Raw genomic sequence first — 22,300 nt, 5'->3', positions numbered from 1 at the left:
CTGTCTGAATGAATTAATAGTGTAAACAAAATTACAGGAGTCTGTGTTTAACTTGCTTCTGAAAACAAACATGTTAAAGGTATTTAGCACATTGTGAGTAGTGTGTAAGTCATGCTGCTAATTTCAGTGGGTCCTCACTGTTCTGGGGGAGCAGCCTCCCCCGCTCAGTTTTGACTCTTTTTTGGAGGAGTGGAGAAAAGGTCATAAAGCGGAGCCCTGAGTTCCCACCAGCTGCAGGCATCTTCACAAAATTTCGCGATCTTATGGGGGATAACGAGGAAACAGGCTCAAACGGGTTAACAAAAACATGCCCAGAGTTAGAGAGCAAGTGGCAGCATCGGGATTCAAACGAGTCTGGTCCTTTGCATGGCACCAAGCTGCTTCCCTTCAGAAGTGAACAGACATCATTTATTTCTGCGTGCCTGGGGTTCCCTCCTCTCCAATTAGTCTTAATGAGTTTTTTCCCCCGATGGACCATGATTCCCACAGAAGCAGTCACAGCTTCACGTCTGTAGCCCCCAGCGGCCTGGCGTGGCACCATGACCTTAAGAGGCCTCACTGAGTGCTGGTTGGATTCAAATAGAATAACTTCTCATTTCCTGGGGCTCTCACATATATTATCTCATTTGATCGTCGCCATCACCCCTACAAAGTGCACAGGCAGCAGGCACAGGGCAATGTGGCTAGCAATCAGGGTCAGGAGGGCAAGCTTCACACAACAGGGTCCATTGCAAGAGGCAGAATTTGCAAGGGCTGGGGGCAGCTCACACAAGTGGAAGAGGTCACTCTAGACAAGGATGTTCTGCAGCCGGCCATTCGTTCAACAAACATTTGTGGCTCCATAGTGCAGAATGTGCTCTCGGGTGACCCATTAAATGTACAAAGACTCTGCCGATGAAGTCAAACACGTGTGGCTCCTGCCCCCAATCACGGGAGGTCGGGCTGAGTGCCCGCTCGCCAGAAGGCAGCCTGGCTGGTCCCAGCTTCCCTGGGAGCTGGCAGGGGCCAAGGCGGGCAGCGAGCTGACAGCCAGCTTCCAATTGACCTCTGCAGGTGGACACAAGGCTCTAAGATCGGACCATTTTTACATAAAGAGAGTCATCCTTGAGACACAGTAATCCATGGCTCCCCATCCACTGCGAGCCCAGCCTGTTCTAAGGTCCCTGTTCTTGCCTCACCCTGCCTCTGCCACCTTGGGGGTCTTCTCAGAGCCCATCACCCCACTTCTGGAGTTTAGAAGTATTCTCTTCCCAAGCCCTTTACACCCACCTCAGGCCCTGCAGCTCAGGTCTGGACCCCACTCTGGGGTACAAATTCCTGTCCAATTCAGAGAACCGGGCTCAGTGCCAAAAGCTTCAGACACAGAGAACAAGACATGGTCCCTTCATGCAGGGAGTCAGGATAACACCTGTCCCTGTCACCTGAGTGTAAGCCAAACTTCCATCAGTGTTCAGACCTATTGAGGGAGAGAACTGGGCTTTCTTCTCTAGGCCTCCCCACCCTCAGCCATCAGCTCAGCCCCCACAGGGTACCTAGTTACCATATAAGGAGTCTCCTTGGCAGTTGTTAGCTCAGAAGTTCTGCCTCCCAGACCCCTGCTCACCTGTCCCCAGGTTCCCCCAGGAATATCCCTTTGGCTCTTGGCCGTTTGAGACATCCTGATTCCCAGACAGAATCTAGTTCATGGCTGTGTTCCCCTCCTCCATGGTTCTTTTGTGCAGAGAGACCCAGAAGGGCTTTAGGATGAAGGTTTTGGAGTTGGAAGGGACCAGAGTCACCCTGAGGGGCTGGAGACTGTGGCTGTGTTTTCCCAGCTCACCACAAGGCCTTCCCTCGGCTTGCCCGCCGCATTCCCACCCCGTTCCTTGGTTCATCCTGTCCATTTAGAGGACCACTGGATTGGAAATAACAGGCCCCCCGCCAGCCCTCTCCTCCCGGCAAGACACATCTAGTCCCCACCTCTCACCCTCCCAGAGGGAGCAGTGAGGCAGGGAGACGGAGGGGAGCAGGGAGCAGAGCAGATCTGGGAAAGCAATTAAAAAGCTAGTCTCAGGGTTAGAGGCTGAGAGGTGGGGGAGACCGGAGCGAGTCTTGGCTGGTGGGGAAGAAGCAGAGCTTATTAATCCCAACGCAGCAGCCTGGCTCCTGGGTCTGTGAAGGTTAGTGAGCTGTTGCCTCTGATGATGAGGTGCTGAGAGGGGCAGGGGAGAGGAAGGGGAAGGAGTCTGGGGGTTCATCCAGAACCCTTCTGCAGCCACAGGAGTCGGGAGCTTCTAACCAGCAGAGCCTGGCTGGGCCCAGGCTGTGGATGGGAGAAGGAACCCACCGCGGAGGCAGCCCTCCTCCAGCTGGAAGGGGGAGACAGCCCCTGCCCTCAAGGAGCGCCCGGCTGACCGTGAACCACGGGCTCTCATAGCAGGGTGCTCCATCCAAGGGGAGAGGGTGGCTCCTGTCTTGAGGGTGCCTTCGTCTGAAGTGGGAAACAGATCTTATCTGTAGGGTGATCCCAATCCGATGAGTCATAGGTCCTAGCATAAGGAAGTTCTCATCCATGGAGAGAGACATGGCCCCTTTCTTTGGGAAGCCTCAGGCTGAGAGGCAGACGAGACCCACACCTATGGGAGATGCTGACACACCCAGAGCTTTTCAAACCAAATGGAGTCGGGGCCTGTAGTCTAGGGATGAGGCAAGGCAAGGGCGGAGGAGTCAGGGAGGCAAGAAAACAGGCTGGTAAACAGCCCTTACTCTGAATCTTCTCCGGGACAGTGGGATAACTTGCACGTGTCCTTGGGCAGAGCCAAAGCTGTGAACCACTAACTAGTGGTCTGGGGTAAACAGTGCTGACTCCCACCCTCTCCTCCCTGGCTGCCGCCTCCTGTGTCCTGTCCATACTGCCAAGTAACTGCCTTTTGTGTGTGGGGAGGGGTGGCCTACACACTGTCCCTGCCTTACTGTCAGTGGAGTCCACAGAACATGGCAGAGCCCCTGGCGGACCAGCTCCCACCCCTCTGGGCACACCCCATCAGTAATGTACTGACACCCGGTAGGTGTTATTACATGGAAGCTATGATTTTATCCTCACAACTACCTTGGGTGTAAATATGGTTAAGTCCCCATTTTACAGAAGTAGAAATGGAGACTCAGAGAAGGTTCGTGAAGTCGGCCAAGATCATACAGCTATTGAGTGTGCCACGGCCTTACTCTCTGCCCTGGAGTCAGAGGCAACTATAGAGAATAAAGGGGTGATACCTCTGTGTAATACAAATTTGGGTTTTGGAAAGCTTGCCTATAGCTGAGACCAGCTCCACCCCCCCAACCCACCCCCCTACTAAATGGCTGTGGCCGCAGGGCCACTAGGACCCGGGCAGCTGAGCACTGCCATCTAGTGGCCACCAAGGTCAGGTTCTCTTCTTCAGGAATGGGCCATGGGATGGAGAGACTCAATGGTCCACAAGGGGTCAGCCAGAGAGACCCATGTTTTCTTCATCTCAGCACATTTGCTGCCACCATGCTGTGCCAGACATTGAGAGAGGGCAGGGGCTCAGCAGAGCCAGTGGGAGGCGGTCCGGTGGCAAAAGAGCCACTTGAATTCAAGCCTGGCAAATTTAGAAAACGCTGGGCACCTTGTGTGTGGCCAGGTGTGTTATCAATCTGTCGTGGGGGGCATTTGGGCTCCGTGGGCAGGAGGGCATCCTGGCAGATTCTGACGTGGAAAGGGGGCACGGGGAGTGAGAGGTCACATTGTTCCCATCTCGGCTTGAAGCAGGGCACGGCTTGGCTGAAGGCCCTGTGGAGGGGCGTCCAGGCATCTTCTCCCCATGGCCTGCAGCTTTCTATCTAATCCAGAAGTTGGTCTAGGGATTGACCTGAGGCTCTAGCTGTTGAGGTCCTTAGGTTGGGGAAACAGGAGAGAAAGCACCATGCAGATGGGGCAGATGTGCATCATAGTGTGATCTAGAACAGAGAGAGAGAGGGGGGGGGGGAGAGAGAGAGAGAGAGAGAGAGAGAGAACATAACTGTCCAACAGTAAGATTTGATTAAATTGATGCATATAGTGAAAAACCATGCAGCTGTTAAAATGATGACGTAAATATTTATTGATATGGAAAGATGTTCATAACATATTGAGTGAAAAAAGCAAATTACAAAATAATTTGTACAATATGAGCCCACTTATAAAAAACTGAATTTATACATATGAGAAAAGATTTGGTAGTGTTTATCTCCAGATGGCAAAATTGTGGTTGATTCAATTTTTTTGTTTTGCTTATCTGTAATTTCTGATTTTTCTACAAAGAATATGTAATAAAAAAATAATGACAGTTGGGCACACACCACAACCAAGGCTGTCTCCCTTGCTGGTTCTCCGTGTGGACATCTTTATATAGGTAAAGGCTGAGTACCAGGATAGGTATGAGGGGCAGATGGGGGTCGAAGATGGAGCAAGAAGCCTGGGCTATGACAGGGGCCCAAGGAAGTGGCTGCAGTAGGTGAAGATGGGTGGGACCTCCATCTGCTGCTGCTGCTGCTGCTGCTGATGATGATGATGGTGATGATGATGATGATGATGCTGCCGATGTTGCTGATACTGAAAAAACACCTGTGTCTCACATGCACAGGCACAACTCACAGAGCATCACTGACAAACACTTCCGGCTCTGGTTATACTTTTCCCTCCAGGACTGCTTGACGTTCATTTCAACTAGATTTCACTTGAACGAGAAGAGGAGGCTGCACACTGTAACTCGCCAGGCAAGTTGGAGGACAGCTGCTCCTAGCCACAGAGAGAAGAGTTAGGACTAGGGTTTGTCCCCAGCCTTGCTCTTCCTTTAAAGAGCCCTGTCCTTCCCCAGCTCCCCAACCCACAGCAGAATCAAAAGTCACTGGGCATCCCCTCCTCAAGATTCTCTTCCTCATGTCACTGCTCCAGCCCTGCAGTCAGATGTGGCTAGAGACTTAGGAAATCCTACCTCCTCTTTTTGCTCTGGGACTCATGGGGGAAACCTCAGCAAGCAGCCTATAACACGCCCAAATGAAAAGCATCTCTCCCAGCGTGGGGTAAGGGCACTGCCCGAGCTGAAGCTCAGGGGCCTGAGCTGACTCTAAGAACCAGGGATGGGGTTCTCCCCGGGAATAGGGAGCAGCCCGGCCTTGTCTGCAGAGCTGGAGACCTGGCAGTGCTGGGCTAGCCACCTCCCAGGGCCTTCCCCGATTGCCCACTGAATGACTCACCTTGGCACAGATACAATGGTTGGCGTGGGCACAGAGCCTGCTCTCCGCTGCACTGAAGCCCCTCTCAGATGCTTTCCGAGAAGCTCTTTGAGCAAGGGGTTGGGGCTGTATCTTGCCCAGAAGCCTGGCGTCTTGGGATTAAAACAGCACAGCCCCCTGGGGGCCTCCCTTGCTGTGTGGCGCCCTCACCGGCGGTGGAGAACAAGGTTCCATTCAGCAAGTGCCCGGAAAAAGGGATCAGAGGTCCGGGCATGGGCAGTGGGCAGAGTTGGGGCAGGGAGAGGAAGGCTGCCTGCTTTTCAGAAGTCCAAGGACACAGATGGATGGGGGTCCTAGGCCGGATGCTGACACCTCAGGACCAGAGTAGAAGGGGTAGATGGATTTGAAGTTTCAAGGGGCAACAGCCCAGGCCCTGGATTCCCAGTTTGGACTCAGTTTGGCTTGTGAGTTCCCAAGCCTACCCATCCCCAGAGGGGAACTCAAAGGAAATAAATCTCCAGTGGGAGAGTGAGGTGAGGGGTGGCCAGGGAAACAGGGTATTGCAAGCACAAAGAAGGGAGTAGGGACAGCCAGCTCATTCATAACTGCTTTGTGGAGTTGTCAAGGCTGGGGCTCTGGGAGGGGGGCTATGCAGGGAGGCCGGGCGAGGGAGGGTGAACCTGGTGGGACCGAGTGGCTCAGGGAGAGGGCCAGAGAGTGCAGTGCTTGCCCACTCTGGCCCTCTCAGGACTCCCAAGTTCCTTCCACCACCCCTCCCCCCCCGCCCCCTCTAGAAAGAGGCCTCGATAGACCCTCCAGACAAAGGGCTCGCGTCCAATTTCAGCCCACAGACCCTGAACCCCCAGAACTTAACGAGAAAGCAGAACTTAAGGAGAAGGCAGGAAACTGTAACATAGACTGTTCCTTGAAGGTATGGAACAGGTGTGTTCTCTGTCAAATTCTCAGCACCTCACAGGCACTCAAAGGAAAGTGCTGAGCGAGGGAAGGCCTGGGTTTCAGCATCCAAGAGTCAAAAGGCAGGTCAGAGGTCATCTGGTCTAGCTCTTTCTTGACTCACCTTCCTAGAGGGAAGGTCTCCTTGCCCAGTGATCGGGCCCCAGACCCAACATTTGGCCCCAGACACTGTATGCCAGTACCTCTTTCTATGGCCAGGCTAGGGCCCTGCCTCTGGGTACAATGACCTCAGTGGGGTGAGAGGAGTTCTCCCCATGGCTGGGCCGTAGCCCAGACCCACCCTCTCAGGCTATGCCAGGGGGGTGTTGCCAGGGGCAGTCAGGCAGTGCCAGGCCAGCCCACTCCTCCATAAAGCCTTCGCATCCCAGGAGAGAGCAGAGCCAGGCCAGGATGGAGAGGAGACGGGTCACCTCAGCTGCTCGCCGCTCCTATGTTTCGTCCTCGGAGATGGTGCTGGGGGCCCTGACTCCTAGCCGCCGCCTGGGTGCTGGCACCCGCCTTTCCTTGGCTCGAATGCCGCCCCCACTCCCAGCCCGGGTAGACTTCTCCCTGGCTGGGGCACTCAATGCTGGCTTCAAGGAGACACGGGCCAGTGAGCGGGCAGAGATGATGGAGCTCAATGACCGCTTTGCCAGCTACATCGAGAAGGTGCGCTTCCTGGAACAGCAGAACAAGGCACTGGCTGCTGAGCTGAACCAACTGCGGGCCAAGGAGCCCACCAAGCTGGCTGATGTCTACCAGGCTGAGCTGCGTGAGCTGCGGCTGCGGCTGGATCAACTCACCGCCAACAGCGCCCGGCTCGAGGTCGAGAGGGACAACCTGGCACAGGACCTGGGCACCCTGAGGCAGAAGTGAGAAAGGAGCCAAGAGAGAGAGGCCTCTTGAGCAGGGAGGACTGAGCTCCCAAAAGGAAGTGCCTGCAGGCCTTCTGGGTCTCAGGCAGGGGGCTCTGCCTCCCTGCTCCCTGGTTTCTGCTCCTTTGGGAGGGGAGGGCTGTCCTTGCTTCATGAGATAATGGGAGGGACTGGGAGAAGGCCCAGAGCCTCAGGGATCTGATTCCCAAAGACCTTCTGCCAGGGAGCGGGGTACTCTCAGCACCTCCCCATTGGGGAAAGCTGTGCAAGAGCAGACAGGGACCCCAGCAGACGGGGTCTGTGTGGGTCTTGGGCCCTGTGACTGTGGGTGGGGAGCTCACCTACTCTGAGCCCGGCCCATATAAAGGAGGAATTGGAAGAGGAGGTTGCTGTGCACTGGGAGGACTGAGCTCTGGGAGGAAGCGGGGGAGAAGAGCAGACAGGCCTGGCTTCAGAACGCAGGTAACTCTGCCTGTCACCAGCTTATGATCCTAGTCAAGGCACTTCAGCCTGCACAGCTGTGAAGCAGAGATCTTAACAAAACCCATTTCCAAAGGCCAGAGGGAACCCCAGGGGCACGGTGCTTTGCTGAGCCAGCCCAGCATGCATGTGTGCCCTCAAGTGCAGGAGGACCACATGTTTGTGTGCGCCGCAGTGAGTGTTCATTGGTGGAAGCGCCTGTGTGAGCAGGAGCAGGTGCAGCAACCCTGATAAGACACCTTAGTAATGAGTTAATACAAAGGCCCTCGTCTGCTCACCCTCGTGGCCAAGGCTCTGTCTAGGACCCCTCTACCCTCATTCCTCCTACCCCTCCACTAGTCCTGGGGGGTCTCTCTGGCAGCCACTTCTAGGGAGATTGACGCAGGAGTCTAAGAGTTCTCAGTAGAGCCTGGACCCAGGAATGTGTTCCCCTACCTCAGGCTCCAAGATGAAACCAACCTGAGGCTGGAGGCAGAGAACAACCTAGCCACCTATCGACAGGTCAGGGGAGTGGAGGGATAGGGTACGGGGTTGGGGGGGAAGGGTTGATGGCAGCCCACCCAAACACAGTCCCCAAGCTCAGCCCTCCCAAACAATATGCTGCTCCCCCAGCCCCAGATAGGGGGATCAGACAAAGCTAGGGTGTGAGGAAGAGGAGTCTGGGGTCAGAGCAGCCCTTTGCCTCTTCCCTACTCCAGGAAGCAGATGAAGCCACCCTGGCCCGTCTGGATCTGGAGAGAAAGATTGAGTCTCTGGAAGACGAAATCCGGTTCCTGAGGAAGATCCATGAGGAGGTAAGGCCAGGGCAGAGGGACAAAAAGCCAACATAGAGATCTGAAGAGAGAGGGGGAGGGGGAGAGAGAGCGAGGGAGAGAGAGACAGAGGGAGAGAGTCAGAGAGATACTTAGAGACAGACAGGGAGAGAAACAGACAGAGAATGAGAGACAGAGACAGATGGACAGGGAGACAGAGAGAGACTGAGAGAGACAGAGATAGAGACAGACAACAGAACATCACCAGCCCCTGGTAAAATACACACAGACACGCACTCCACTTATTGAGAATTATAAGAACTTTGTTGCTTCGTTTTCTTCTTCACTACAGCCCTATGAGAGAGGCGTCCTTCCAGTATAATCTCTTTTTCACAGAGGACTCTGAAGCTCAGAGAGGTTAAAGAACTTGCTAAAGTCACACAGTCTCTCTGACTCCACTTCCTCTGCTATCTGTCTCCATTTAACTGAGAATTATTTATAACAAAAGATCCCACTGAGCTCTGACTTCAGATCATAGACTCAGCATCCATGACCCCGTGGAACCTGGGAACCCACAGGCACACCCACCCACAGGGACTCAGTCACTCTCCCATCAGGACACAGGCATACTTTCAGTGCTCCTGCCTGTCTGGGACTGGGAGGAGGACACAATGAGGTCCCCAAACTACCCGCCACCTCCCCTAGCCTGGACTAGCCTCCCCATGCACTTCCTCCAACAAGGATTATCTCATTTCTCTTAGCCGATGTCTGTGTCCGAGGGGCAGGCTGAAGAAGGCATGATGCTGTGAGGAAAACCCAGTCACAGCCTAGACCCTGAACCCTGCTATCCTTTCTCTCACCCCGGTCAGGAGATGCGCGAGATCCAGGAGCAGCTGGCCCGGCAGCAGGTCCATGTGGAGCTGGATGTGGCCAAGCCAGACCTCACAGCAGCCCTGAGAGAGATCCGCACACAGTATGAGGCAGTGGCATCCAGCAACATGCACGAGGCAGAGGAGTGGTACCGATCCAAGGTAGCCCTGACTGTGGGCCAGCCTGCCTCCTCCAGGCAGCCCTCCTGGCTCCGTAGAAGAGAATTGGGGAAGGAAGGGAGAGAAAACTGGGAGAGGATCCTCTCTGGGTGAGTGACATTCACCAGAGAAATGAGGTGACTTGCCCAGGGTCACATAGGCACTATTACTTCAAATAAGTACTTATTATTATTGCTACTATTATTTTTAATGATAATAAATACTAGTAATAGTTGTTCCTATAATTAGTTGTTACTAAACACTGTTGTGTGCCAGGCCCTGTGCTTTGGATTGATTATCTTACTATAAAGTAGGTACTGTTCTTTGACAGATGAGAGACCTAAAGTCCAGAAAAGTTAACCAATTTGCCCAAAGTCACACAGCTCCTAAGCAATAAAGCTAGATTTCCAACTCTAGCCACGTCACTTGGGAGCCTGCATTCTTGATGCCTCTGCAATCTGTGTCCTGGGTTATTGAGTATCTACTGAACGCCAAGCACTGCTCAGGCTACAAAGACATGTCTCACTAGGGTGATGTAATGTGCCCTCAGATATGGTATCCACAGAGTACACGTCAGGGCTGAGTCTATATGCAATGAAGGGACCAGGGAGGATATCATAGAAGGAAGGGCATTTGGCCTAAGCAGGACTGGCAGCTATGGACATGAAGAGAAGGGGAAAGGGGCACCCAAAATTCAAGAAAGAACCTGTGGAGAGGCCTGGAGGCAAAAAAGTGCAAAGAGATGGGGGCCCAAATATGCTGGCCCAGGGCACTGAGCTGAGGAGCATGAGTGGTAAAAGCCAGTGATGGTTCTGAACAGATTGAGGCCCGATGGAGCCGTGAGGGCTTCGCTGCAAGCCGGAGGTGAGAAGGCTATTAGGACCCAGGTATCTGCTCAGCAGAACCCACCGTCTACAGTGGGGGAGGACAGGGTTCAATCCTCGGTGGAGCTGCCAGTGCAGGACTCTGGATTCTGTGGCAAACACTGTTCATTCATTTATTCCCTGACCAGGCACTGTGCTAGGTATTGAAGATTCAGCAGCAGCTACTGTGTCCCCTGTCCATGAGTCACAGTCACCGAGAATGATCTCACCCAGGGCCAGTGTCCTGGAGTGACCTGGACAAAAACCCTGAGGTCCTGCTCACCTTCCAGACTTCCCAAAGACCATGCCTTCCCCAGGGGGCCCACACAGCTTCCCATACGCAGTCGCAGTCCGCCCCTCAGCATAGGGTCCTCTCCCCATCTAGTTTGCGGACCTGACAGACGCCGCTGCCCGCAACACCGAGCTGCTCCGCCAGGCCAAGCACGAGGCCAACGACTACAGGCGCCAGCTGCAGGCCTTGACCTGTGACCTGGAGTCCTTGCGTGGCACGGTGAGTGTGAGCAGGGTCGCAGGGGGGTGGACGGAGGCGGGGAGCGGGGGCGAAGGAGACAGCCAGGGTCGTCCCGAGTCGTCCGGGTCCCAGAGCCAGGTGGCGTGACGATGCCTTGAGGGACCGGCTGGCTCCACTCTACAGAACGAGTCTCTGGAGAGGCAGATGCGAGAGCAGGAGGAGCGCCATGCGCGGGAGGTGGCGAGTTACCAGGAGGCGCTGGCCCGGCTGGAGGAGGAGGGGCAGAGCCTCAAGGATGAGATGGCCCGCCACCTGCAGGAGTACCAGGACCTGCTCAACATCAAGCTGGCCCTGGACATCGAGATCGCCACCTACAGGAAGCTGCTGGAGGGCGAGGAGAACCGGTGAGCCCCGACCGCAACCTTAGAAAATGCGCCGGCTGCCCCTCCTCAGAGCCCTCTCGCTCCCTTCGGGGACTGAATTATTCAGCCTCGTGTCCAGCCCCCTTCTATCCCAGTGCCCAGCACAGTGCTCACCTAACACATAGTAGGTATTCAATAAATGTTCGACAAACGAATGAATGAATGGATTCAATTCGATCAATGTTGATTAGGACGAGGACTTGGATCATCCCCGCTTAAACTAAAGCCTCACCCCCGACCCTCCCAACAAAAATCGGTCTTTTTTTCCCCCCAACCTATCTTTTCTCCCTCCTCAGAACTTTGCCACTCTTCCCTCCCCTCTGCCATCCTCCAAGCCCCCACTGTCCACAGAATGGAGATCTTCACAGATAACACCCACGCCCCTCGCAGACTCTTGGAGCTCCAGGGAGCACATTGGCTGCTGGGGAAAGCTGGGGAATGCGGTCCTTGAGGCTGTCATGATAACCCTGGACCAGTACCTTCCTGGGACGTCCTTGGGCAGCCTGGTCACTCCTCTCCCCCTGCTGTCTTTCAGCATCACCATTCCTGTGCAGACCTTCTCCAACCTGCAGATCCGAGGTCAGTAGAGCAGGGCCGTGTGGCCAGGGTGTTGGATTCCTGCCCCCTCCCCCAGGCCTGTGGGCTGCTGCTCTGGCCTGCCAGGCCGAGGACCTGGGCCAGGAGGTCTGCGGCTCTCCTTGAGGGCCTTCATAATTCACCACAGAGCTTCTGGCCAGAACACACCATCCCAAGGGCATTCCAGGTGGGGCTTGCAGCAGCTCCTGTCCCTCTCCTTGTGTCCCTCTCCCCACCCCGTACCCCGATTCCACCACAGAACTGGGTAAGGGTCTCAACCTCTGTCCTATCTGCAGATCCCTGAGCAAGCTCTGCCCATCTGAGTATTTTATGTTCTTGTTTTTTTTAACTGCTTGTCACTACAGGGGGCAAAAGCACCAAAGAAGGAGAAAGTCACAAGGTCACAAGACATCTCAAAAGCCTCACAGTACAAGTTATACCAATTCAGGCTCACCAGATTGTAAATGGAGCCCCGCCGGCTCTCGGTTAGCTGCCTGCCTCTCAGACACGGTGCTTTTCTCCACTTGGCAGGGAGGGAGCCTCGCCAAGCCCATTTCCCTGTCTTCTTAGGCTCCCTCATCCCAGGTTTCCCTATAGGGCCAGCCTGTGTCATCTTCCCAGCAACCTCAGTGCCCAGCCCAAGACCTGCCACAGGTTAACTGTAGGTTAAACTAGTGGAGCTGGCTGGTGTTCAAGGTACTCAGAAGAGATGCTCTGGGGCCTCTGAGCAAACGCCAGCCTCTGCCTCACCTCTTCCCCATCACTGGGAGGGCCCCCAGGGTCTCACTGTGCCCGGTGGCCAGGCTCTGGCTTGATTTTCTGTCCCCGAGGCTCCAATGCTCAGCTCGGTGCTGATTCAGCCCAGAGGATTATTTCTCCCTGGACTGCGCTCATGTAGTGAATAAAGTTTTATGTTCCCTGCTCTTAATTTTAAATATTAGTGTGACATGTTATATTTTTCTCTCTGGGCAGGGGGGGGGACTAAATTATTTCTTACTTGTATGTGGCCCTCAAGTGATTCTCAGCTATAGAAAAATCATTCTTCTTCTAGCCTAGAAATTTAGGAATACAAAATATAGATGTCCCAGAGCTTAGTTCAGCATCAGAAGGTGGACTAGCTAAAGATAACACTGCCAAGTGCCAGACAGTAAAGGGTTATTAGGGCCCAGAGAAGTGACAGACAGAAGTAAGAAAGGGGAGAGGGGACAGGAAAGGGACCCACATGTATTGAGCACTAATGTGTCAGTCACTTAACATACATTATTTCAGTTAACTGACTCCTCACTCCCACCTAAGAAGTAGGCACCATCATCCCCATTTTGCAGATGTGGACACTGAGGCTGGGAGAGGTAAATTAACTTGCCCATGGTTGTGTGGCTGATTAGTGGCTAAGCTGGGACTTGAACTCTGGCCTGCCTGATTTCAAAGCCCACGTGCTCCTTCCTCTGCACAGTGCTAGGTCGTCAGAAAGCCAGGTGCCAGGAGAGGGCTTGCAGAGGGGCTAAAATGCAGCCAAGCCAGAAAGGCAAGCAGGGCAGTGGACAGAGCAGCCAGGACTTGCCTAACATAGTGGGGACTTGGGGGGTCACCAGCCCTTTGGGAAGAGCCGAGGCTCTCCCTGTCTAGTTGGATAGGCTTCATATTCATGATTGGGGTGTGATAGGAAGCCTGGGGTGGGAGAGGATGTCTAGTGCCTTGAGTGCCCACAGGAGGCCTCCTCTCCTCACACCTACAGAAACTAGCCTGGACACCAAGTCCGTGTCGGAAGGCCACCTCAAGAGGAACATCGTGGTGAAGACTGTGGAGATGCGCGATGGAGAGGTGAGGAGAGCAGACCCGAGATTCTGGCCTGTCAGGCTCCGGCTGCCCCCAGGAATTCTTGAGGCCAGGCTCTGGAAGAAAGCCTGGACTGGCCCATACGATGTTCTTGATAACTCACAAGAGCTCCCTAGGGAGTCTCTGGAAGAGGAGAAGGAACCCGGATGGAATTCAATGCCCCAGCCCCTCCGCTGGCATTTTTAAGGGAAGCTGGATGCCTAGGCCACAGGATGGGGTCCTGACTCAGGTATTCTCCCTTTCTCACCCTGACTCAGGTGCCCCCGGCACCAGGCCCAGAGGAAAGAGAAAGAAAATTAAAGTCAGCGGTTTTTACTCAAAACTTTCAGTTTCCAGCTTGGTTGAAGGAACCTGCCAGAGGAATGGGAGGAACCTGCCAGAGGAAAGGGAGATTTGGCATAACCCTCTCCCCATCACAGCAGCAACAGCACTAGCTCATCTAATACCATGTGCCGGGCATGGTGCTCATTTTCCCCTCTGACTGCTGCATAAGGGAGTTCTGGTTACTCTCATCGAAAAGAAAGACCCTGGAAGGTTGGGGATTTGCCCAAGGTCACGTAGCCTAGCAATGGTGGACCCCAACTCTGCATGAACTCCTAACTGTGCCCCTGTGCACCTTCTCTGTCCCCTACAGGTCATTAAGGAGTCCAAGCAGGAGCACAAAGACGTGATGTGAGGCAGGACCCACCTCATGGCTCCTGCCCCATAGCAGGAGAGGCCTGCAGCAGGAAACAGGATAGTTGCCCCTCCTCTGATAGCTAATTTCCCCAAGCCTGAGTCCCCACTCCCACCCTAGTTGCTCCCCTCCCCGCTCCATCTCTCTGCCAGCTTGCTGCCCCAGGCTCTGTCAGCATTAGGCCTGCCAGACAGCACCTACCCCACAACCAGCAACTTCAACTAACAGGGCACTCACCCCAAAGGGGCAGCCTAGAGGGGCATGGCCAGCACCCTGGGTTAGAATTGGGAGGGAGGAGAGAAGTTGGAGAGGGCTTAGGGACCTAACAAATCACTCTCCATATCCTCATCCTTGTTGTCATGGCAACTGTTGCTAGAGCTGGAGGTCTCTGGGCTATCTAAGAAGTGGGACTTTGAGTTTCCTCAGGCTGCTGGAGGAAAACTGAGACTCTGAGACAGGAAGGGAAAGTCACTGCAGGCTAGGAAGCCCTGGTCAGAGGCTCATTCTTCTAGACGGACCCTGGCCAGCCTGAGAGTAGGTGGGGGCGTATCCTGCCATCTGGAGTCATCGGCAGACAGAATTCCTGGCCTGCCCAGATTCCAGAGGGGCCTCCTGAGTGATGATTCAAGTGTCTCAGCCCCACTGAGCTACCATGTGGGCATGCTCTGGGCGGGTGGGAGCTTGATTCTCAGCACTTGGGGAATTTGAGTGTAAGTGGAGAGGGAAGAGGTGCTGGGAAGGAGTAAAGGGGGCTACCTGGCCCCTGGGTGTCAGCACAGGGAGGTCAAGTGTAGGACGATTCCCCCATATAGGCTGAGGGGAAGGTAGAGATGGTGGAGAGGCAGTGGGATGATGCTAGACATCAGAGTTGGGGATATGGGTGACCAGTTACACTTGGAATCAAGGAAGGGACTCATCTTCTCGAAGATACTAGAACAGGAGAGAAAGGGGCTGCTGTCTACAGGAGCAGGACACACTTTGTCCCAGTTCTAAAGGCCCCTGCCTTTCCACATAAACCCTGTCCACCCAGGCCCCTGAGCCATGCAGCTGCTGCCTCCTGACCCCAGCAAATGCTGCTGGGCGAAGCCACCATAGTACACCTGGCCCTGTCCACAGTGACCTACTGCTTTTCCATAAGCCAAGGGCCTGGTGGTCCCCTCTTACTCAAATACAAAATATGCCCGGATATTTTAGGTAGCTCCTTATTTTATAATTTAGGAAATTGAGGCACAAGGAGAGCGAAGACCTTGGTTTGTGTCCCTGCAGCCTGGAGGCGGGGCAGCTGGGAGCACACACTTTTACCCAGAGCATCTGCTCTGCTTTCCACTGGAAGATGTGGGGGAGGGGGGGTGCCCCCGGGACTATCCATACCCAGAAATGGGGCAGAGAGGACCCACCCCAGGGTCCCCCTCTCCCCTCTAAGGCCAAATGGATGGAGAAGTGGGAGTCCATCCGTCTTTCCAAGACTTGGTGCCCTTTTCCTGATTCCCTCCTGCCACCCACTGCTGCTAATCTTCAGGGCACCGCTACTGCCTTTAATCATTGAAGTAAATAAAGCCAACCGCTGCAGCCTCCCCCAGAGTGGACTCTGATCTGTTCAGGAGAGGCTGGGTGGGGGGAAGGGGGCAGCAAGTAGCCTTGGACAAGACCCCACTTGCTTATCACTGATCATCTCGGAAGCCTAAACCTCCACAGCAGTAGCCACATGACAACTCCCACCTCCCACCCTGCTCTGCCACAGCAGCCCTGGCCCCCCTACCCCACCCCCACCTTTGCTCCAGCCCCTATTCTTATTCCCAGTCCACTGCCTGGGTGCTGTCTCTCAGGAAAGCCCTGAATCTGACCTCCACTTTCCTCACCCATTTCCCCTGTTCTAGTCTTTACCTTTGTTCCCAAATCCACCATTTCTACCAGCCAGTCCCAGGATGAGGCTGAGGAGGAAGGCAGAGAGGATGTATACAAGCCCCTCACCCCTTTTTTCTTCTTCCCTTTCCCTGCTACCTTCAATTCAACTGCCCATCCTCGAAGGCAAGAAAATAAAGCACCTCGATACCAAACAGGCCATTTGATGAACATTAGGTTCCCTCTTCCTTCTCTGAGCTGACTGTGAAGTCAGAAGACATGTGCACCTTGGCCTCAGCCCCCCATCCCCCACCTGTCTCAGGCTTCCCTGCTTCCCAGACGAGGTCCCAGATGTAACCATGAAAATGGAGAGAGAGCAGGTTGTCATTGACAAATCTGTCCACACCCCCTTGCCACAGGTCCCCACCAAGAAAGGGATGCTGACCCAGTGGTACCTGGTATCGTTTAACAAACACATTTGGACACAACCAGTCTTTAGAGCTGGGGGAGAGCCTAGGGGGCGAAGCTGGGACAATAGCGAAATAAGTAACCGCAGCAACGACAGAGGTGAATGGTGACAAAGACCGACGTGATGAGCAGATATCCTATCAGGGTGAGCTCCATGGCAGAGCGCGTCTCGGGGTCTGAGAACGAGGCCTTGTAGCGCCCTCGAGATGTCACGCCCAGGCGGAACCCAGCGATCTGTACCCCCTGCAGCCAGCAATAGTAGATGCCCCGGTCGCTCAGCTGGGTGAAGCGGATGTGGAGATGGTTGCCGTGGTCAATGAACACCCTCATGGACCTGTTGACACCCTTCAGGTACTCTGTGCGGTAGAAGTACTGGTGGTCCTTGTCCCAGGCCACAGCGTGCTCTGGCCGGGCACCAGGACAGGAGATGATGAGTCCGTGGCCCAGCCTCTGCTGGTGGAACTGAATGGGCACCTGGGGCACCCAGGGCTGGCTGCCCACTTTGGACACATAGCTGAAGATGGCCATCACGCCCTTCTGGATCATCGTCGTTTTCTTGCAGGGCACCATGCAGCTCCGAACCAGCAGCTCAGGTGTATGGTCCCTGGCCTTGGCCCGCAGCTTTCTTGGCACAGCCTGTGAACCACAGGACACCACATCTGGCAGTGTCTTACGGTAGCGGGGAGAGAGGTCTGGGCTCTGCAGGTAGCAGAGGCCAAGGCGCCACTGCTCCCCGCGCACCCCGCAGCGGTCACAGGGGGTCCACTCCCAGAAAGTGGTGAAGACATGGAGGCTCCCATGGTACTCATCTGCAAAGGGCTCCTGGCCCTGGTCCTTGAAGGTGGCCACCATTCCCTCACCGCTCTGGATGTCCACATCGTAGGCATAGAAATAGTCCCCCTTGCGGGTGCCACAGAAATACAAGCCTGAGTCCTCGGGCTGGGCCTGGAACACCAACAGGCTGAACATGCGAATGCTGAAGCGGACCAGCATGTCACTGCCCACCCGCACCTGGGCTGCCTCAGTTAGCACCCGCCCATCGAAGTCTGTGAGTACTTTGGTGTGGCTGCTACCAAGGCGCTTTTGGTAGTACCAGACTACAGCGGACACCTCCTCTGGTTTGCAGTGGCAGGGCAGCTCGAAGCTCATGTCGGCCAGGTAGGCTGCATTGTCGAACATCAGGAAAGCAGGGCAGGGGGTCCTCTGAAAAATGTTCTCCTTCTCCACGATTTCAAAGGCTTGGAGACTCCCCCACACCCACAGGAGCACTGTGGTGTGGGCCAAGTTCATGCCCGCAGGAAGGAAGGATCCGAGGGGGAGAAGCAAAACCAAGGCACTAAAGGTCTATGGGGCTTCTAGAAATCACTACCAGAGGGAGCATCTATATGAGGAAAGGATTAAGCAGCCAAGAAAAGAAGCAACAATCTGTAGGGGAAGCGGCCAAAAGCAAAGCAATTTATTCCCAGCTGATGTACACGATGCCCTTCTAATGTGACAGATGCGATCTCAAGGGAAAATCCATTCTAGAATCTGGCCCTTCTCCCCTTTCTAGAACACTGGCACTCTCACCCAAGAATGGGCCAGGAGAAACTGGAATGAGAAGCCAAGGGTCCAGAAGCTAGACAGGGAAATCTCTGCTGCCCTGTTCCAGGCCTTGCCCTGCCTGCCTGGTGAGAAGGTCTTCCCTTTGGTCAGTCCAGGAGTTGAAGGAAACCCACCCACCTACACATCTGGCATATGAAGAAGCCTGGGAGGCTGGCCAGACCTAAATTGATGGCTTGGGGCTTTCCCAGGCCTAACCTGCACAGGAACTCAGCCCCTAGGGAAAAATATTGCACCTCAAGTAGGTTAGCATTTGATCATTTGTCGATTAAATGTCCATTCATTGGTTTTAGGTTATAAATATTCTTGTTAAGAACTATGGAGATCTGTATTTGTTTGCCATGGAAGATTCACGATTTTGCTTCTTTCTTTTTTGGGGTGGAGGATGTAACTGGTATAGCCAGCACCAGATTGGGCACACGCCCATCTCTCAGGGCTGTGAGCCACAAGTGTGGTGGACTCTAAGGGCAGGAGGCAAAGCTCTTTTAGCTTCCTGGGCCCTTGACCATCTGTGGATCTACACATTTCAGAATATCGAGCCACCAAAGGACTAGAAAAGAGGAGAAGATTTGATTTTGGCTTTTACTCTGAAAATTCCAAGTTGAGAAGGGAATTAGGTGCAGGCTTCTTATTACAATCCTGTAGAGCCCCAGGACAACAACCAAAAAATGCTGGGGTCCTCTGAAGGTAACTGATCCTATCAATCCACCTGGTACAGCTCTAGCAGCTCTTGCAGGAGCTGCTCCTCCTCCTGGAGTCCACCAGGCAGCTCCCCTAGACTCTGCTCCTCCTGGCCGAGCCCCTCCTTTGTGGGTCTGGGGGCACCCATGGCTTGCAGCTTCTGAAACAACGCTCTGCAGCTCTCTCTCTCTGCATGGCTCATCAGGCTCAGGTTCAGGGCGAAGCGCCCGGTGCCGGCCAGGCTGCGCAGGATCCCCAACACCCCCAAGCGGTCTGCCGGCCTCACGTGATCGGCCAGCACAATCAGCAGCTCCCCTAGAAGTCCAAATCCCACGTCTGTCTTGAAGAGCTGTCCCAGCTTGGCACCTCCAAGCTGTAGCAGGGCCTGGTAGCGCTCTGGCCCACTCCGCAAGTATCGCCGCCAATCACGGTAGAACTCTGCTGAGGTCTCAGGCTGCAGGCGTGTTTTCTCCTAGATCGCAAAAGAAGAAAAGGGAATCCAGAGCTCTTCCAACTGCTCTGTGACAATGGGAATGAGGGGAGCCCGTGGGTTTTCATCTAAGCTCTGGTACTGCTCTCTGAGCACTGGGAAAGCTGTGGTCCCAATGGGTCTCATTTTCAGATGAGGAAACTAGGGGTGGAACAGGGAGGGAGGGGCCCAAAGATTCCAGGCCATGCTTCGAGATTCTCAGTTGTACCAGGATTTTCCTACTGATGAATGGAAGAGCGAGTCAGGGTTTACTCTGAGCAGGGCAGAGGGGATGATTGAAAGAACTCAAGGTGAGTGTTAAAGGGCTCTGACAGTCTGGGTCTCCCTCTCAACACTGCCACTGGATCATTCTACTATGTACATATAACCTGGAGCAACCCCAATCTGACCTGTGAATGCAGGTCAAAGAACTGACTGAAGGAGACCTGCGTAGCCCTCCTTTCTGACTTGTTCTGCCCAATTTAACTCACCCCCACCATTCACTGGTTGCTTTTCTTTCTGAGATTGGAGGCAGAAACCTGCCTCTGTTGGCTTCACATGAGAAATAAAGAAAAGTATGGTTTGTAAGAAGATAGGACTGGAGATTTAGGGCAGAGAATCCCGCTGGGCCTCACCTACCTGGCAGATTTCAGTGGTTTCGTCCTGGGAGGTCTTTCTCTGAGTACTGTGACAGTTCCAGGGCACAGTCTTCTTTTCTATCTTATCCTTCTGCTCCAGTGGCTTCAGATGTGATGCAAGGACAATACCCCTGTGGGCAAAGGACAGATATTAGGGGATGGGTATGAGGTGGCTGGACATTATATGATATAAGCTGAACCTGTTGGCAGGCCAATATGACAATAACAACAATAACAACAACAGCACCAATAGCTGACAGCTTTTGAGCACTTCCCATGTGCCAGACATTGTGCTTAGAAATCTTACATGTGATAACTCATTTAATCATAATAATGGTTACTCTCTTTTATAGATGAGCAACAGAGGCTCAAAGAGGTTAAATAACTTGCACAAGATCACTCAGATAGCAGAGGGTAGGGATAGCACTGAGCTCAGAATTGTCTAACATCAAAGCACATGCTCTTATCTACCTTTGTCCACCATAACAGGAATGCATGAAAAATAGCATTAAGCCAACCTGAACTCTTCATAGGAAGCAACCCTCTGTTCCACTGCCCGTAACTTGGCAGCATTCTCCCGTTTGTACTTCTCATCGGCAGTGAGTGCAGCATGCAGCTCTTTCTCCAAAGCCTTGAAGTCAATGATGTCATTCCTTTCCATGGCCTGTGCCTGGGAAGGCAAAAGGAATGGACACAGGGGAAGGTCAATAACAGGGGGAAGAGTGTGCATCTGGATTCTTTACCAGCCCACAAAATGACACAAAAGCACTCTGGATATCTTGTCACTTATGTTGGGGGGTGTTACAAGAATCTCATTCTCTACTGAGGGGAGCTGAGTTGCACACTGAGAACTTGCTTAAGACTTGCCACTGAAAATAGAACAGAATCTTGACTTTCACTTTGGAACTCTATCTTAATTTTGTTCTTTGCCTCAAAACACATTTTAATAATAATTCAGCTGAGGAAGCATTTGGGTCTCAAAATTCAGTCCCTTCACTCTTCCATGTGGGCAGTTATGATAGAAGACCTTACACAAAAGCTGAACTATTAGCTATGCTTGAGTCAGTGATAAAATTTCATCCATCATTAAATAATGGAAAAGGATACTTTTCACCCAAGCCAGATGCAACGTCTGTGCAGGAAATCAAGTAGAAGTGGCAGAGGAAGGGGCTTTATGACCCCTCTCCCCAAATCCCTCTGTCCAGCCCAGGGCTGGAACCACAGGTCCCTAGGTATTTGGGCGACCTCTTTAGTTCTGCCACTGTTCTTCTGTAGCCTCCGAGTATCTGAGATTGATTCTACAGGAAGATCACCTACATGGGTTCTAGTCTTGGCTCTGGTATTTATTTGCTGTGAGACCCCTTTGAACCTCAGACTCCCAGTGCATTCATTTAGATTTTGTAGCGGAGTCTTTATCAACAGCCCAAGAGCAGAGAAGCAGGAGGTCCGCATCCAACCTCAAAACCCTCCACCTCCACCCCAACGTGAGTAAGTTGAACCCCCAAAAGAGGGTTGGGCTGGCCAGGACCTGAACTCAGGTGTCTTGGCTCCTGTCCAGTTCTGAGCCCTCCCCAGTCATTGAATAAATAGAACAACTAACCCTTCCGTCCCCTGACCTTCACCCCAGCAGCCCTGGCTTTGGTTCCCTTGCTTTCTTTGGGGATCCCCAAATACACTGAAACAAGACAGCTCAGCGTAGACCACGCCCAGCAGCTGTGGTTGCCCAGCAACTGCTCTAACAACCTGCCCACGTGATCGACCCAAAGGCCCCCGACTCCGTTCAGGGTGGTCTCGAGGCGCCTGATCAGATGTATGCGACCTCTGGCCTCACTCTCTTTGGAGAAACCCACGCCTTAGTTTGAGGATCCACGGCTCCACCTTGCTAATTCCTGTGTCTGCGGCCGTCATTCCTCCAAGCTGGTCCTCAGGCAGAGGGCTGTCCTCCGCAGCAGAAACGCGACCGCGGCGTCGTCAGGGTCCTTCCGGACGGCGGGCGCAGACGGTGGCGCGGCGTGGGACGGAAGTGCCCTCCTCGGCGGCCTACTGGAGCTTTTGGCTGAGCAGGCGGGAGGTGAGCTGGCGCGGGTCAATGGTATGGGAAGGTTGCTTCGGGTGGGGAGGGAAATTAAATAATGTCAGATCTGGAAGAGACGTTGTATGCTCCCTGCCCTTTTCACTTTACAGATCGGTAAACTGAGGCGTGGAGCGGGAAAGGAAATGAAAGCTACCCAACACACGCCTCCAGATTCCAGGGTTCTCTCAGTGTTGTCCATCCGTAAAATACCTTCCATGGGCAGGGGTCGTTCTCACTGTTAAGCTCCCTCTCTCACTCCTTCTTCCATCCGTGCCGTCTTCACTTTTCTGCCAAGCTCCCTCTGTTCTTATTCTGTTTTCCTTTGAGAGCCTACCTTATAGCGGGAAGCTGCAATGAAATCTGTCTTCTCTGTGCCTTGCT

General features: G+C 53.8%; 4 protein-coding genes across 8 annotated transcripts in view; 2 read left to right on the top strand and 2 right to left on the bottom strand.

The window, feature by feature from the left end:
- The first annotated feature begins 6,519 nt into the window (after nt 1-6,519).
- GFAP (glial fibrillary acidic protein) lies at nt 6,520-14,646 on the top strand. Of its 2 annotated transcripts, XM_006910140.1 has the most exons (9): nt 6,520-7,037; nt 7,961-8,021; nt 8,219-8,314; nt 9,142-9,303; nt 10,549-10,674; nt 10,819-11,039; nt 11,593-11,636; nt 13,369-13,454; nt 14,104-14,646. In XM_006910140.1, the coding sequence occupies exons 1-9, from the start codon at nt 6,577-6,579 to the stop codon at nt 14,143-14,145; spliced, it is 1,299 nt and encodes a 432-aa protein (XP_006910202.1). In that variant the 5' UTR covers nt 6,520-6,576; the 3' UTR covers nt 14,146-14,646. The 2 variants fall into 2 exon arrangements, with proteins under 2 accessions (XP_006910202.1, XP_006910203.1); XM_006910141.1 differs by lacking the exons at nt 13,369-13,454; nt 14,104-14,646 and adding an exon at nt 11,999-12,573.
- Nucleotides 14,647-16,500: 1,854 nt separating this feature from the next.
- Nucleotides 16,501-17,745, bottom strand: FAM187A (family with sequence similarity 187 member A). Its single transcript, XM_006910186.1, has one exon. It carries the CDS (start codon nt 17,743-17,745, stop codon nt 16,501-16,503), a length of 1,245 nt encoding a protein of 414 aa, XP_006910248.1.
- An 876-nt stretch (nt 17,746-18,621) lies between these two features.
- CCDC103 (coiled-coil domain containing 103) lies at nt 18,622-21,805 on the bottom strand. 3 transcript variants are annotated; one of them, XM_006910142.3, is made up of 4 exons: nt 21,724-21,805; nt 20,364-20,515; nt 19,847-19,976; nt 18,622-19,210 (listed from the first exon to the last, which is right to left on the bottom strand). In XM_006910142.3, exons 1-4 carry the CDS (start codon nt 21,751-21,753, stop codon nt 18,758-18,760), a joined length of 765 nt encoding a protein of 254 aa, XP_006910204.2. In that variant the 5' UTR covers nt 21,754-21,805; the 3' UTR covers nt 18,622-18,757. The 3 variants fall into 3 exon arrangements, with proteins under 3 accessions (XP_006910204.2, XP_015443529.1, XP_024901370.1); XM_015588043.2 differs by lacking the exon at nt 21,724-21,805 and adding an exon at nt 21,446-21,541; XM_025045602.1 differs by lacking the exon at nt 21,724-21,805 and adding an exon at nt 21,462-21,541.
- Nucleotides 21,778-22,300, top strand: part of EFTUD2 (elongation factor Tu GTP binding domain containing 2) — a 33,872-nt gene continuing 33,349 nt past the window's right edge. Inside the window, exon 1 of one of the 2 annotated variants that reach the window (XM_006910138.3) lies at nt 21,778-21,916. The gene's annotated coding sequence lies outside the window, so the exon portion shown is untranslated. Of the gene's footprint in view, nt 21,938-22,300 lie in introns of both variants that reach the window. The other variant, XM_006910139.3, reaches the window with a different exon arrangement.

This window comes from Pteropus alecto, unplaced genomic scaffold, assembly GCF_000325575.1.
Source record: "Pteropus alecto unplaced genomic scaffold, ASM32557v1 scaffold313, whole genome shotgun sequence".
Classification (NCBI taxonomy): Eukaryota; Metazoa; Chordata; class Mammalia; order Chiroptera; family Pteropodidae; genus Pteropus; species Pteropus alecto.
The sequence above is the reverse complement of the archived record's forward strand: the minus strand, read 5'-3'. Positions and strand labels throughout refer to the sequence as shown.

Coding starts and splice junctions, on each gene's coding strand:
- GFAP (XM_006910140.1), top strand. CDS start 6,577: ATGGAGAGGAGACGGGTCACCTCAGCTGCTCGCCGCTCCTATGTTTCG. Junction 8,022..8,218: donor ACCTAGCCACCTATCGACAG/GTCAGGGGAGTG, acceptor TCCCTACTCCAG/GAAGCAGATGAAGCCACCCT. Junction 13,455..14,103: donor TGGAGATGCGCGATGGAGAG/GTGAGGAGAGCA, acceptor TGTCCCCTACAG/GTCATTAAGGAGTCCAAGCA.
- FAM187A (XM_006910186.1), bottom strand. CDS start 17,745: ATGAACTTGGCCCACACCACAGTGCTCCTGTGGGTGTGGGGGAGTCTC.
- CCDC103 (XM_006910142.3), bottom strand. CDS start 21,753: ATGACGGCCGCAGACACAGGAATTAGCAAG. Junction 19,977..20,363: donor GCTTCCTATGAAGAGTTCAG/GTTGGCTTAATG, acceptor CTTTGCCCACAG/GGGTATTGTCCTTGCATCAC. Junction 19,211..19,846: donor AAACCACTGAAATCTGCCAG/GTAGGTGAGGCC, acceptor TTTGCGATCTAG/GAGAAAACACGCCTGCAGCC.